Genomic DNA, 13,299 nt, shown 5'->3' with positions numbered 1-13,299 from the left:
TGCAGCAACTTCATTCTCCTAAGACTGCTGTGTTCATTGGCCCACAATGGTTCCCGGACAATGTCATCATTTTAAAATGCTGACCCTTACTTTCAAACACCTCCAAGGCATGACCTCTCAGTATCTCTGCAATCTCCTTCAGCCACACAATCCTCTTAAGATATCTTCATTGCCCTAATTGAGGTCCCTCCATATTCCTGATTTTAACAGCTCCATCATTGGTGACTGCATCTTCAGCTGTCTAAGCTGCAAACTTTGGCCTCTCTTCTCGACATTGTAAAAGGAAAAAACAATATTCCTTAAAACTACCTTCAGCAGCAAGCTTTTGGTCATCTGATCTAACCTCATGGTATGGCTCGATGTCAAATTTTCTTAACTTTTTTTATTCACTCGTGATAATGCTCCTGTGTAGGGTCATGGGTGTTTTATTACATTAGCAACACTGTACAAAGGCAATTTCTTGTTTTCGTTCTGATATAAAGTCACCAGACTTGATCATTAACTCTGTTTTCTTCCCACAGATGCTGCCAGACCTGCTGAGTTTCACCAGCAATTTCTTGTTTTGTTTCAGATTTCCAGCATTCATAGTTCTTGTTTCATTTTTCTTGTTTTCATTGTTGGAGCAAACTGTGCTGATTTAACAAGGGCAGCACAGTAGTAAACTCATTGCTCAAACTGCTGTTCCCTTAATGCTGCCAACCCTGAAACAGGAGGAGAGTTTAGCATCTTCCATAAAAGAACAAATGGGGTGGCATGGTGGCTCAGTGGTTAGCACTACTGCCTCATAGCCAGAAACCTGGGTTTGATTCCAACCTTGGGTGTCTGCCTGTATAGAGTTTGCACATTCTCCTCGTGTCTACATGGGTTTCCCCTGGGTGCTCCGGTTTCTCAAGTCAGGTGGACTGGCAAGGCCAAATTGTCCGCAGTGTTCAGGAATAAGTAGGCTAGGTGGATTAACCATGATAAATGTGGGGTTATGGGGATAGGATGGGATTCTCTTGGGTCTGGGTGGGAGAATTGATTGGCTGAATGGCCTCCTTCCACACTGTAGGGATTCTATGATTGATCAGAATTCATTAACCCATCATGTAATAATACCATAAAGAGCAACATCCAGTCATTCGCTGCTTAAAGCATTTTCCATTGGGAGTTTTGCTCTTGCTCGCCTTTTTTCATTCATCAATTTCTAAATGCTTCCAATGCAGGACGATTACAAGTGTAACTGGACAGATTGCCGGTCAGCGATCCTCAGAAGGTAACAGCAAACAACTGCAGTACCCTTGCCTAGCATAACCATGGACCAACAGCAAGACCCTTTCAGGGTGCAGTACCTGAAGAAAAAGAGAAAACATGTACAGAGACTGTAGAAGTAAAACTTACAGTATGTACATTATTACACCCAAGGACCACATATCACAGGATTTGTCATACTTTTCAGGCCCAAGAACCTCAGGAGCTGTAAAATGAAAAAAAACACACAGCAGTTAAATTAAGTGGAAAAAAAATTTAAAATAATATCGTCAATTTATTGATGCAAAACGATGGAAGATTTCAAAGCATAACACATACAAATTGCAATGTGGAAACAGGGCATTTGGTCAATCCAGTTCATGTTCCCATTTACTCCCCATACATGCAAACAGTTTTAATCACCTTTACCCACCCAGTTCCCATGACATTCTGGTCACTTTTCCACTCTCCACCCACTCAATCTCAAATATTGGCATAATGATACTGTTTAGTTTATTAAATTAGCTTCAGGCCAAAGTATCATAAACTTCAATGCACACTTAATTTGCTGAATGTAGCATTAATGTTACACAGTGTACGGACATTTCATACATAACCACTGGGGAAGCAACTGAATTCTACAAGGAGCTGTTCTAAAAGCAAAGTTTAAAGAGACCCAGATTTCCTTAGAATTCCCTGTCTATAATGGACTCAATGCACTATCACAGCAGAATGGGAAAAACAAAGGATTAACCACTCCCTCCAAATGGGACAGTTGGTATTGAATATGTCACCAAGGATCAACAATAAGGCAAAACTAAAATATTTGACTACAAATTTCCCCAGTAAATCCCTCAGTTAAACATCAAAAGACAACTGAGTAGACAGGCAGATGATTAGCTATTAGCTATTAAAAGTTTGAAGCAAATAAACCCATACTTGACCCACCCTCATTTCTCTGAAGCTAGACAGACTGAAAGAGCTGATTTCCCCCAGACAAATTATTTTTGTAGGAATTGCATAACAAGATAATTTCCAAAAATATGCTGTGTGACACAAAAGCAGTCAAGAGAAACTACCAGAGTATCATTTTCCCAACTGTGTTATTGACTCACTTGAGACTCCTCTCATTGACCAAATGATCTTGATCCTTGGATCAAATAATAGGGCAGATAGGTCACGATATGAGGAAAAAAAATTGTGCTGTTGCAAAAAAAGACTGACAAAGTGAAATGTGGAAGTACAAAGGAATTGTCATGAGATTATTCCCCTACAAGATATCATTTCCAACACAGTAAGCCATTTAGCATTGTGTCTATTATTGTTATTTCTCCAATAGAGGGGAAATTATTGATTGCATCCCATATCAGAGGCTACAGAATACACATTATCAATATATTCATTTAGATTTAGATTAGATTTTATTCCCTACAGTGTGGAAACAGACCCTTCGGCCCAACAAGTCCACACCGACCCTCCGAAGAGCAACCCACCCAGACCCATTCCCCTACATTTACCCCTGACTAATGCACCTGACACTACAGGCAATTTAGCAGGCCAATTCACCTGACCTGCACATCTTTGGACTGTGGGAGGAAACCAGAGGAAACTCACGGAGACACCGGGAGAATGTGCAAACTCCACACAGACAGTTGCCCGAGGCAGGTACTAATACCCAAACAGGATACATTAAAAGACTAACTGTCTGATGGCCACAGCTGTTCTACTGCATTGAACTTTTCTTTCGGCTTTGATTGTGTCTCAAACAGTGTGAGAGATTAAGTCAATCAAATTTTGTATCGGTCATCAGGTTTTATGGAACACTTTAGAAGACCAAGGAAGACCACTTTAGAACGGTAAAGTCGTAAAATAATGTCAAACTTAAATAAGACCATGATCAAACTGCTTTTTTGTTTTGGAGGGAACATTGAGCGAAAGTCGTCTGTCCTCACAGGTGGCAGAAAACTCCCAGGGCACATTTTAAACAAGAGAAAGTGAGTTAATCCCAGGGTCCTGGCCAATATTTAACCTGCAAACAAGATCACGAAAAACTGGTTGTTATCTGCACATTAGCACATTTCTATTTGTAGGCATTTGCTTGATTGGCTGCAATGTAGGTAATTTGGCAATGAATGGTCACTTTTGTACACTACCAAGAAGCACTATGTAAGTATATGTCTTCCTCGTTTTTCCTTCCTTTTAGCCAAAGAGTTCTGATCTTAGGACAGCAAATATTTGTTTTTAAAAAGCACTGCAAAAAACATAAACAATAATTCAGACTTTAGAAGAACTGAGAACTCTCAGCAGTTGGAAAGGACTGAACAGGTTTGGCCTTTCAACTTTAAAGACCCTAGGCTCAGAGGAAATCTAACAAAGGGCTTTAAATTTCTGAATGAAATAGAAAAAATAAACGTGTCGACAATAGTCTGAACTTCCATGTAGGGTCAGGAAGATGTGAGTTGGTTATAGTTGCAGCTTTTGAATCACAACCTCAATTCATGGCTGTTTCTATTTAGGATCTTTTGGATTTCTTACACAAGGTTCAGGTGTATAGTGCAATTTCATCAGCCATGAAGCAGTATGGAAAGACTGCAAGCAGAGGTAGGTAGGTAAGATGAATCACTTCAGCTCTTGAAGACAACAGCTCAGCTCTCAACATCATGTACAGGCCCGCTAAACTTCACTCCTAACATATCCGCTATGCCACCTCACCCATCCATACTTCCTCTGAATGTGTAGCAATTCAACAGAATACAGATTTGGTTGTCGAACGAGCACTCATGATGGTCAAAACTTCCAAGATAGCTGCTTGAAACTGCAAAGAGCCCCAAAGTGTAAGAATACAGCAGATTACCAGTCAGTGAATGAGGCATTTAGATTTTGTTTTCAACTTCCATAAGCAGGCATTTTTGTTTCTAAGAAAGAGTTGGTTGAATTTTTATATTCAAGCAGCAAACATAAAATAGAAGAGATTGCCAACATGTTTGCCTTAATTGCGAATGTATTATAGCATTTTCTTCAATGACAAAATTCATCGATGTCTGCTAACGTAAGGGACAAGTTATCTTTTCAGGACAGAGACCTTGATGAATCACTGCATTAAAGGTACATCTACACTGCAGTGCAGTAACTAACAGTGACATTTGCATTGTTTTAGACTCCTTAGCAGGCCATCACCAGGAGCCACAAACTCTCTAATGAGGTCTGCTTTTTAAGGCCTTGCAAAGCACACACCAACACATGAACACTGTGATGCATGAGAAATGCAATTTTCCTGTGGCCCTCACAACAGAGATGCCTGAGCTGCGAGTATATTTTGCAACCACAGAAGTACCATTAAAATGCTTTGATTAGGAAGACAGAGAAAAATGTAATTGAATTTTGAGAGCAAATATTGATCCCCACGAGATGAAGGAAGTCTGGCCCACTGTTTCCACTTGAGAGAAAATTCAAAACTAGGGCCAGAAATATAAAGTAAGATATGAATAAATCTTGGGAAGTGAGAAGAAAGGTCTTCACTCAGAGTATATCAAATGTGGATCTCACTCCATATGGAAGTAGCTTGGGTGCTTTTAAACTTTGAGAATAGAACATACTCCGAAAGACTGAGACGAGGCATAGGAGGAGTCTCATATGGTGAATACATAAGACAGGCTTTTTTCTATGGTTTAATGCTCTTCCATGCATTTAAAGGCTATATTAGGTTTAATGTTTCCTATCTTTGTACTCGTGTGGTAGGACAGATTTGCCTCTCGACTGGAGAGCAAACACTCAGCTCCTTTCTAATGAGCAACCTGCCAAAAATTTGTTGTGTCTTACAAAGGTTTCTTTTTACAAAATGGCTGGAGCACTGATCGCTTTTAAGCACGCATATTCTTACATATGCATATCTGAACATTTGGACTTCCAACATTAGTCTACGGTCAGCCTCTTGCTGAAGGGTAAAATGTGCCAAAGTCTTTGCACTACCCAACCCTAATCGGAGATGCTCATATTGGGTATTGGCACAGCTGGAGATTAGATCCTCAGTTTCATTTTATAAAATGAGTTTTGATATAGGTAAGTTTCAAGACAGCTTCAGAAATTACCCCTTTAAAGTGAAAAATGGTACAATTACCCAGAGCACTGGATCCAATTCATGCACAGACAGCAAGTCTACCAGCACTGGGTATTAGTTTCAGCTGAACAAACTTTCATTGAGTGCAAATTAGCAGTTTAATAACTAAATGCCTTTTTATTATTGCATATGAATTCTGATAGTATTGCAGGTATTACTTTAAATTTTTGAGTCACAGGCCCTTTGCAAACATCTGTCCTCAATTTCCTCAGATCCTTGGTTGCATCTTGTCATGCCCTGGAATTTCATCATTGTTCTGTTTAACTGTTATTAAAAATTTCCTTTTCTCTATCATAACAGTATTTACCTTCCTCTTAACCACTTGAAGAGTTACCTCCTCTCTGATGTCTTCTCGTTAGTAAAGATCAGTGCATAATACAAACATCTACGTTAGTTATTGCCAATCATTTATATTTTGAGAATTCTCCCACCTCAATTGCAGCAATCACTTGTCACTGATAGGAAATACTTTAATGATTGCTGACATTCTCCTCAATATCTTTTAGCCTTCATCACTGCGCACTCTGACCAAACTTATTTTCTCAAATATTATGATTACTCATCCAGTTATCTACACTAATTTTAATTTAAATTCCTAACTTTTTAATTCATCAATAGAATCAATAGTTTGCTCCCTTAATTAAAAGTAGAACGTATTCAGTTTGTAGTTTTGCTCCACCTTTTATATTTCCTGGTGTTGCTGCAGTGTACTCAATTTCTTTCTATCTTACCCCATCTTTCTAAATTCTGCCAAAATTCAAACCAGATCCAATAATTTTTGTACTGATGTTTTTCTGTTTCCAGTTGTGTTTTAAGCTTTACTATTTTGTGAGCACTAAGTTTCTGGCCGTCATCAATCTGCTTTATTTCACTGCGAACACTAGATCCAGCCCTTATCCTTGTAGGTTTAACAACAGACAGATTAAAGGAGAACTTTCTCTCTTCTCCATTCAGTACCTCCTTCTCCTGATTGGTCAATGGACATATAAAGCCACTCAGCACAATTTTGTTATTCCTATTTATTTTTCTAATCTGGTTGAATGTTTCATTCACACATTTGGACGTCTCTAATTCACTTCTATTAATGCAACAAATCTTTGAGTTTCACCTCTAACTGTCCTTCCTGTTCTACATTAATATTCTAAATCATGCCCTCTCTTAGAAATATCACTGCTTTGCTTTCATTCTTACCTCCTCTATCATAATTTCTTCTTTGGCAGTCTTTTTCCAGTTTTCTGTTAATGCTTTGAAGTTTACATCTTCCTATAAAATCATTGCTTCCACTTCTCCCACTTCATTTCTAGTGGTCTACGTGTGCAAAACATGCATTTTCCTGGCATTTTAATAATCCTCATTTCACACTCCCTTCCTCAGTAGCTTTACTTGGCTGGTCTCATTTTCCCAGCCCTGCGCCTTCTTTGCTTAAACTTCTTATCGCTTCCCACCATTGTATATTACTTGCAATGCATCAGACCACACAGGAAGCACACTTAATAATGTTGTGATTAGCTGTACAGAGGGAAAGGACCTGATGTTTAGCTCTTACTTATTGCCAGTATCCTCGGAATAATGTCAACCCTAAAATGTTCAAAACAGCAGCTTCAACTTTTTTTTTAATTGATTCACAGGATGAGGACGTTACTGGCTGGGCCAGCATTTATTACCCATCCCTAAGTGCCCAGGGGGCAGTTAAGAGTCAACCACATTGCTGTGGGTCTGGAGTCATGTGTAGGCCAGTCCAGGTAAGGATGTTAGTTTCCTTCCCTAGAGGACATAAGTGAACGAGATGGGTTTTTCCTGACAAATCGATAATGGATTCACAGTCACTCTTAATTCCAGATTTTTAAAAATTCAATTCAAATTCAACCATCTGCTGTGGCAGGATTCGAACCTGCATCCCCAGAACATTATCTGAATCTCTAGGTTTACAGTCCAGTGATAATACCATTAGGCCACTACCTCCCCATAAACCGGCACAAGTAATGAGAATGCTGCTCTGAACCTTACCACCCCTCCACCATGTTAAATCATCAATTCAAACAGAGCCCAAATACACAGACATTGTATTCTGCATTCTAACATTTTAAACTTTTGCCCAATACTTTGTTGGATTTTAGCAAGATTAAAAAGCATAGGTTGGTGCACGTTTTAAAAAATACATTAACCCTGTTATTTGTGTGAACCATTAGCACTTTCATTAAAAAAAAACATTATTTGCCACATCACGATTCTATGATGTGTTCCACCCGATCGAAAGAGAACTGAATGACTAACTGCAGCAAGACTCTTGAAACTCCATTCTAAAAAGGGGTTATGTTGCAAGGGAGTTTCACTGCAAATGACCATTATGCTTCGTACTGTCAATTATAGTAACTTACCAACATAATATGGTGTGTAGCAAGGGGTAGCTAACGAATTGAAGCTGGTGGTTTCTTTGGCAAAACCAAAATCTGTTAGTTTCAGAATAGCATTGGGTCTTTTGGTGGTGTACAACAGATTTTCTGGCTGCAGAAGAAATGCAAGAGCACTTAATTATTTTTACTGTTTATAACAGTATTGCAAACAAAAAAAAATCAACCCGTTAATCTTTAAATTCAGAAAAAAAAACACTCCACTCAACGAGTTACTACAGTTAACTGAACATTTAATAAAGCTGGTTACAGTTCATATATAAAGAATTTTATATAAACTATTGTGTTTGTTCATAAACTTGGAAGAGATAAATATTGTGTAATATGAAAATGACAGTATTTGGATGCTAGCAAAGTAAACGCTTTCACTTGTGGCAAGGTGAATGCCCAGGGAAGTCAGCAAAGCTCTCAAAATATGCCCCCACCCCCAGAGATACTTGGCAATGACTTTCAAAAACATCAAAACAACTGCATTAACATGAACTGAATGAAACAGAGCAGCTACAGGAGCTAATAACCACAGAAGATACGTTTTATTTCCAGCAACCTGATTTTAATGGCCTAGAAAGAAAATGTCCTAATTGTGTGCAGCCCAACTGAAGAAGTCAGAAGCTTAATAAAGAAAAATAACTTTTTTTAAAAAAAAATTACTTCAACAGAGATGCTTGTTTAAGAAAATGGGCTTGTTCTTCCTACTTTGAGTATCCAGTGTCAATATCAAACTCTAAGACAAAGTACAGCACAACCAGAGACATAGAAAAGCACCATCTACTCTACCCCAGAAAACTGGCCGACAATAATACTGTTTCAGTTCCCATGCCCATCATCTCTTGGCCCATCGGAGTTCATATCAGTCTCGTTTCATATACATATACTATGCCCAATGGGACCGGATCTCATATCAGACTGAAATCATTGGAGTAAAAAAAAATCAAGATTTTAAGAGGTGAATACAATGTCTTACTGACTCCACTATCTGGAGCTTTTCCTTAAAAAGAATTTTGTTTCAATCATGTCAACTAAAAAGACCTGAATTTGAAACTCCAAGTGACCAATACAAAAAGCTTCATTTAGCCCTTCATCCATCCTGGAGCTCTTTGTAAGATGATTCTCTTATTATACCAGCCAGCCACCGTATCAGCCTACTGCAAAATGAATGCCTTCCTCCCTGCGACTTTATATAATCAAACATGAACACCGTCAGGGAGTATGAAAGACTGCTTAACTACTGGGACTGTTATCACTCTTTTAATCCCATTCAAAATATTCACAGTTTATCCCTCCTCAGTTATTTGATAGGGAATGGATGCCTTAATGTCAAATTAAAGTTGATAGCTGCGAAACCAGAGGAACCAAGCAACAACAAGTCAATAATAATACTAACACCTCAAATATAAAAAAACAAAACTGGAGGGATGCCAATGGATATGTTATCCCCAAAGGAACATATTCCATTTCCTGACAGATTCAATTTATTGGGGAGCTCCTCTGCTCACTGAATTACAGCAACTGCATCAAGTAGGCAGTCTACTTCCAACGATGGAGTACATTCACATATGAACTTCCTAAATTGAATTAATATTAATAAGTGCTTTTATTACCATGAGGATTGCAGGCAAATATTGATATTGAAGAATTACTCATACTGAAAGTGGATAATAATAGAAATTAGCGTTTCACAATTCTTGACTTCCTGCAAATTTACTCAGAAATAAGGACAATTTGTACAGTACTTGAAATTGGACACAGAAACTAAAAGAACAAGATTTCTTCATCCCAATAGGTTTTCAATATTATTCAACACTATAAAATTAGTTAAAAAGTGAAAGCATGAAACAACCCAATTTTCTTTCTAAGGGGAACACCAGTTGACTGGCAACACCATTGAATTTATATCTGTTCAGAACACTAAACTTGCAACTGTGCAAAGAACAGAAAAGCATAAATTTACAATTGACAGAGTTTAAAACAAACTTTTTTTCTGGATTTAATGGAGAATGCAATTAAACAAAACACTTGCTATAATGAGTCTAGATTCGTTATACATCTATAAGATGACAAAAAGCAGATTTTTTAATAAATATGCAAGCAGTCAATATCCACATACAGGTGATATGTGTTTCTGATTCTGCAAATACAATAGGAAATGGTCAAGTTTGTGGTTTGCTGGCTGAGAGATAAATGGTTCACCATATTCAAGTGGTTGCTCAGACTACTCTTCACCCGCACACTTGAATTTAATGGAATATAAGCTGCAGCTTACCTTCACATCTCGATGTGCAATGTTCACTGAATGTAGGTGCTGTACTGCTTCTCCAATACTTTTCATGATTTCAGAAGCCTCTGTAGAAGATGTAATATATTGTGTTTCTACTTTTTATAAATCTGGCCATAATTGTTTACTAACAGGATAGGAAAGACAGCGGGACTTTGGGAACCTGCCAGGAGTAGGTGCACATTTGTCATTTTGGACACACCATTCTGACTTGGAAATACATTGCCATTCCTTCAATGTCACTTGGCCAAAAATCCTGGAGCTCCCAACCTAACAATACTGTGGTGCACCTTTATCCTGGTCCTCAATGATTCAAGAAGAGAGCTCACTACCACTTCTTAAGGGCAATTAGAGATGAGAAATCAATATTGGCCTTGCTAATCACATCCCATGTATCAATTTTTTTGCACTGTGCAGAAACATTACAATTCTTCTAGTTTGAATCTGTGTAAAGGAAAAAACTGAGCACACGGAAGTCACTGGCTATAGTAGGCAAAATAAAAGCAACAAATATCATCAGTTGTAAAAGTAAAGAATGACAAGAGTCATTACAGAGGTTGAGACTGATTGTACCCTACTGGAGAATCAGCAAGAACTCATGAGCTGATTAACTGCTCTCTGTCCCATATACAACTATGATATTAAGTAGCACTGCCATCAGGAATGATCCAGCAAGATACACTTACTGATCCTGTTACAAAATTGGATCGAGAATTTGCACTTACCTCTCTCTGTGAATGCTTGATCCCCTCTGTCCTGGATTCTGCTGAACAGCTCCCCTCCTTCCATACTGCAAAGAAGAAGCATTTTGCAAGATCAACAATGACTATGGAAATTTAATCCATCCGTCAAAATAGAGCTAGGGCAATGCTAGTTGTGATTATGTTGGCACATCTCCTTGCAATATAGATGCACCATAGAAAGCATCCTATCCGTTGCATCACATCTTGGTATGGCAACTGCTCTGCCCAAGAATGCAAGAAATTAGAAAGCTGTGAATGCAAACAAGCTATCTCCCTTCCGTTGACTCCCTCGATACTTCCCATTGCCTCAGTAAGTAGCCAACATAATTAAAGATCCCTCCGACCCTATTAATATTCTCGTCCACCCTCTTCCATTGGGCAAAATATATAAAAGTTTGAAGACATGTACCAGATTCAAGAATAGCTTCTTCTCCATGCTATCAGACTTCTGAATGGACCTCTCTTTTGAAAATTGATCTTTCTCTGCACCTTCTCTGTAGCTGTGACATTATATTCTGCATTCTGTTCTATTACCCTGTTGTAATTATGTAAGCTATGATTTGCCTGGATATTATGTAAACAAACATTTTTCACTGTATTTTGGTACACGTGACAATAAATCAAATTGAATCTTTCCACTAATAAATGTATTAACCTATACAGACTTTTAAAAAAGTTAATCAGCAAAGGAATTTGATTAGTATATCTGTTCAATAAGCAGTATATATTAAGATTTCAATAGGATGCTGGCAAGATTTGAAGACTCTAAGGTGACTGGAAAAATCTACAGCTTGATATTATTAACTTTTTCTGAACTTAAGCATTAACAATTGGTAGGTTATTCTATTGTCCAGACACAACAGTCAACATCAATCTACCCCGCTCTTGATATCCCTCAATGATTATTTTCCTGTAGGGAACCAACTTTAGAAATCAGTAACTAGCCAATCCTATTATAACTCTCTCAAGCCCAGGGATGTTGAACATGATTACAGTGGCTCTTGATTCTGACTCATTAAACTCAAAGACTAGAATTAAAATTATGAGTTCCAATATGACTACATATACCTGTTAACCTAAGTTTTAGTATTGTACAAAATGCAAGGCTTGGTAAAAGGATGTTTCTTTCCTGTGTAGCTTGTAAATTGTATGTTAATTTATATGTAATCAATGAAGATGATGCACATTAACAGTGGAATCGCTTGGGTCCTTATAAATGGAGCTGGTGTGTGACAGTTCTCAGTGAGTCTGAGTGCTACAGGAACATGTGGGTTGCAGTTTGGAGCTACTGATTTTTTTTTCATTAAAAATAATAAAAATTACCACCACACGACAGACCAGAAATCTCTCCCAACCTTGCCACTTTCCATGGCAGATTTATAATCAAACTGGTTGGCTGTGTTATGAATGGTATCTCTTGGATGGCACTCAAACCTAAACGTTCTTGCTGAGAAGCAGGAGTGCTACCCACTGCATCAATCTGTATAAATAGATGCAGACTATGTTTAGATTCCCAGAGGAAAGAAACAATTTTTAAAAAGTACTCCTTGGAAACTGAAGTCCCAAGTGTACTGGACCCCCATTTTGAAGTATACAAGACATGTTAAACCTTATGTATATCTTATTCAGCAGTTTTTTTGTAGGTATTTGTATTGAAAAAAGAAAATTTTAAAGATTTTTTTACAAAATTATAAAAATAATACAAACAAGTGTATTCCACTTTACAATATGATAACAGCACCAATATAAAATCAAATAAAAAAAAAGAAAAAAAGAAAAAGCCCAACTACTAATCTATTCTACAAACAACCAAAACATAAAATAGGATATCATACATTACTAACAGTAAACAACAAAGTAATTAAATAACTAGATACATGCTCAAAACAGATTTCCATCAAGTCATAATAGAACCTGTATTTATACGGGATTCCTCCTCCTGGGAGCCCCCAAACCAGCCAGAACCATTAGCACGGCTAAACAAAAGCCCTGGACCATATGGCCGAAATATGTGTGTCGATATAGTTCAAAAAGGGCTGTCATGTTTTATGAAACAATTCCGTTTTTTGGTGCACCATATTTGTGAGGGAGTCAAGGGGGATATATTCCATGACTATCCTGTGCCAGTTTGAAAGTCCTGGGGGACCTTCAGCTACCCAATTCACTAAAATATTTTTCTTGCACAAAAGGAGAGGATAGCAAATAATTTCCTCCCGTATACATCCAGGGAGGGAAAATCTGAAGGGCCCAAAAGTAGGGACATTGGATATTGGATCCAATCTAATCTCCATACCCAAGATCTCTGTCAAGGCATTCGCTACTTTATCCAATACCTACAGATCTTATGGCATGTCCATAGACAATGCGTGAGAATGCCAACTTTTATTTTACATTTAGGACACACTGGGGATGCTCCTGCCTTGAATTTTGTGAGTCGTTCAGGGTGCCATATGAGCCCTGTGAAGTATCTTTAATTGAGTAGCCTGAGTTCTGTTAAGATAGAGATCTTTCTGGCATTTTCCC

General features: G+C 38.0%; 1 protein-coding gene across 1 annotated transcript in view; it reads right to left on the bottom strand.

Annotated features, from left to right (window-relative positions):
- The window catches only part of LOC122563149 (MAP kinase-activated protein kinase 2), a 218,465-nt gene that overhangs the window by 20,155 nt on the left and 185,011 nt on the right, over positions 1–13,299 (bottom strand). Inside the window, exons 3-6 of the mRNA XM_043716616.2 lie at positions 10,759–10,823; positions 10,022–10,101; positions 7,726–7,852; positions 1,381–1,456 (exon numbers count right to left, since the gene is read on the bottom strand). Coding sequence (XP_043572551.1) covers positions 1,381–1,456; positions 7,726–7,852; positions 10,022–10,101; positions 10,759–10,823 — 348 coding nt within the window. The remainder of the gene's footprint in view (positions 1–1,380; positions 1,457–7,725; positions 7,853–10,021; positions 10,102–10,758; positions 10,824–13,299) is intronic.

The sequence above is a fragment of the Chiloscyllium plagiosum genome, unplaced genomic scaffold (genome assembly GCF_037043375.1).
Source record: "Chiloscyllium plagiosum isolate Xiang-an unplaced genomic scaffold, Cpla_swu_hap1 HiC_scaffold_26, whole genome shotgun sequence".
NCBI classification, from domain to species: domain Eukaryota; kingdom Metazoa; phylum Chordata; class Chondrichthyes; order Orectolobiformes; family Hemiscylliidae; genus Chiloscyllium; species Chiloscyllium plagiosum.
This window is presented reverse-complemented; position numbering and strand designations above follow the sequence as displayed.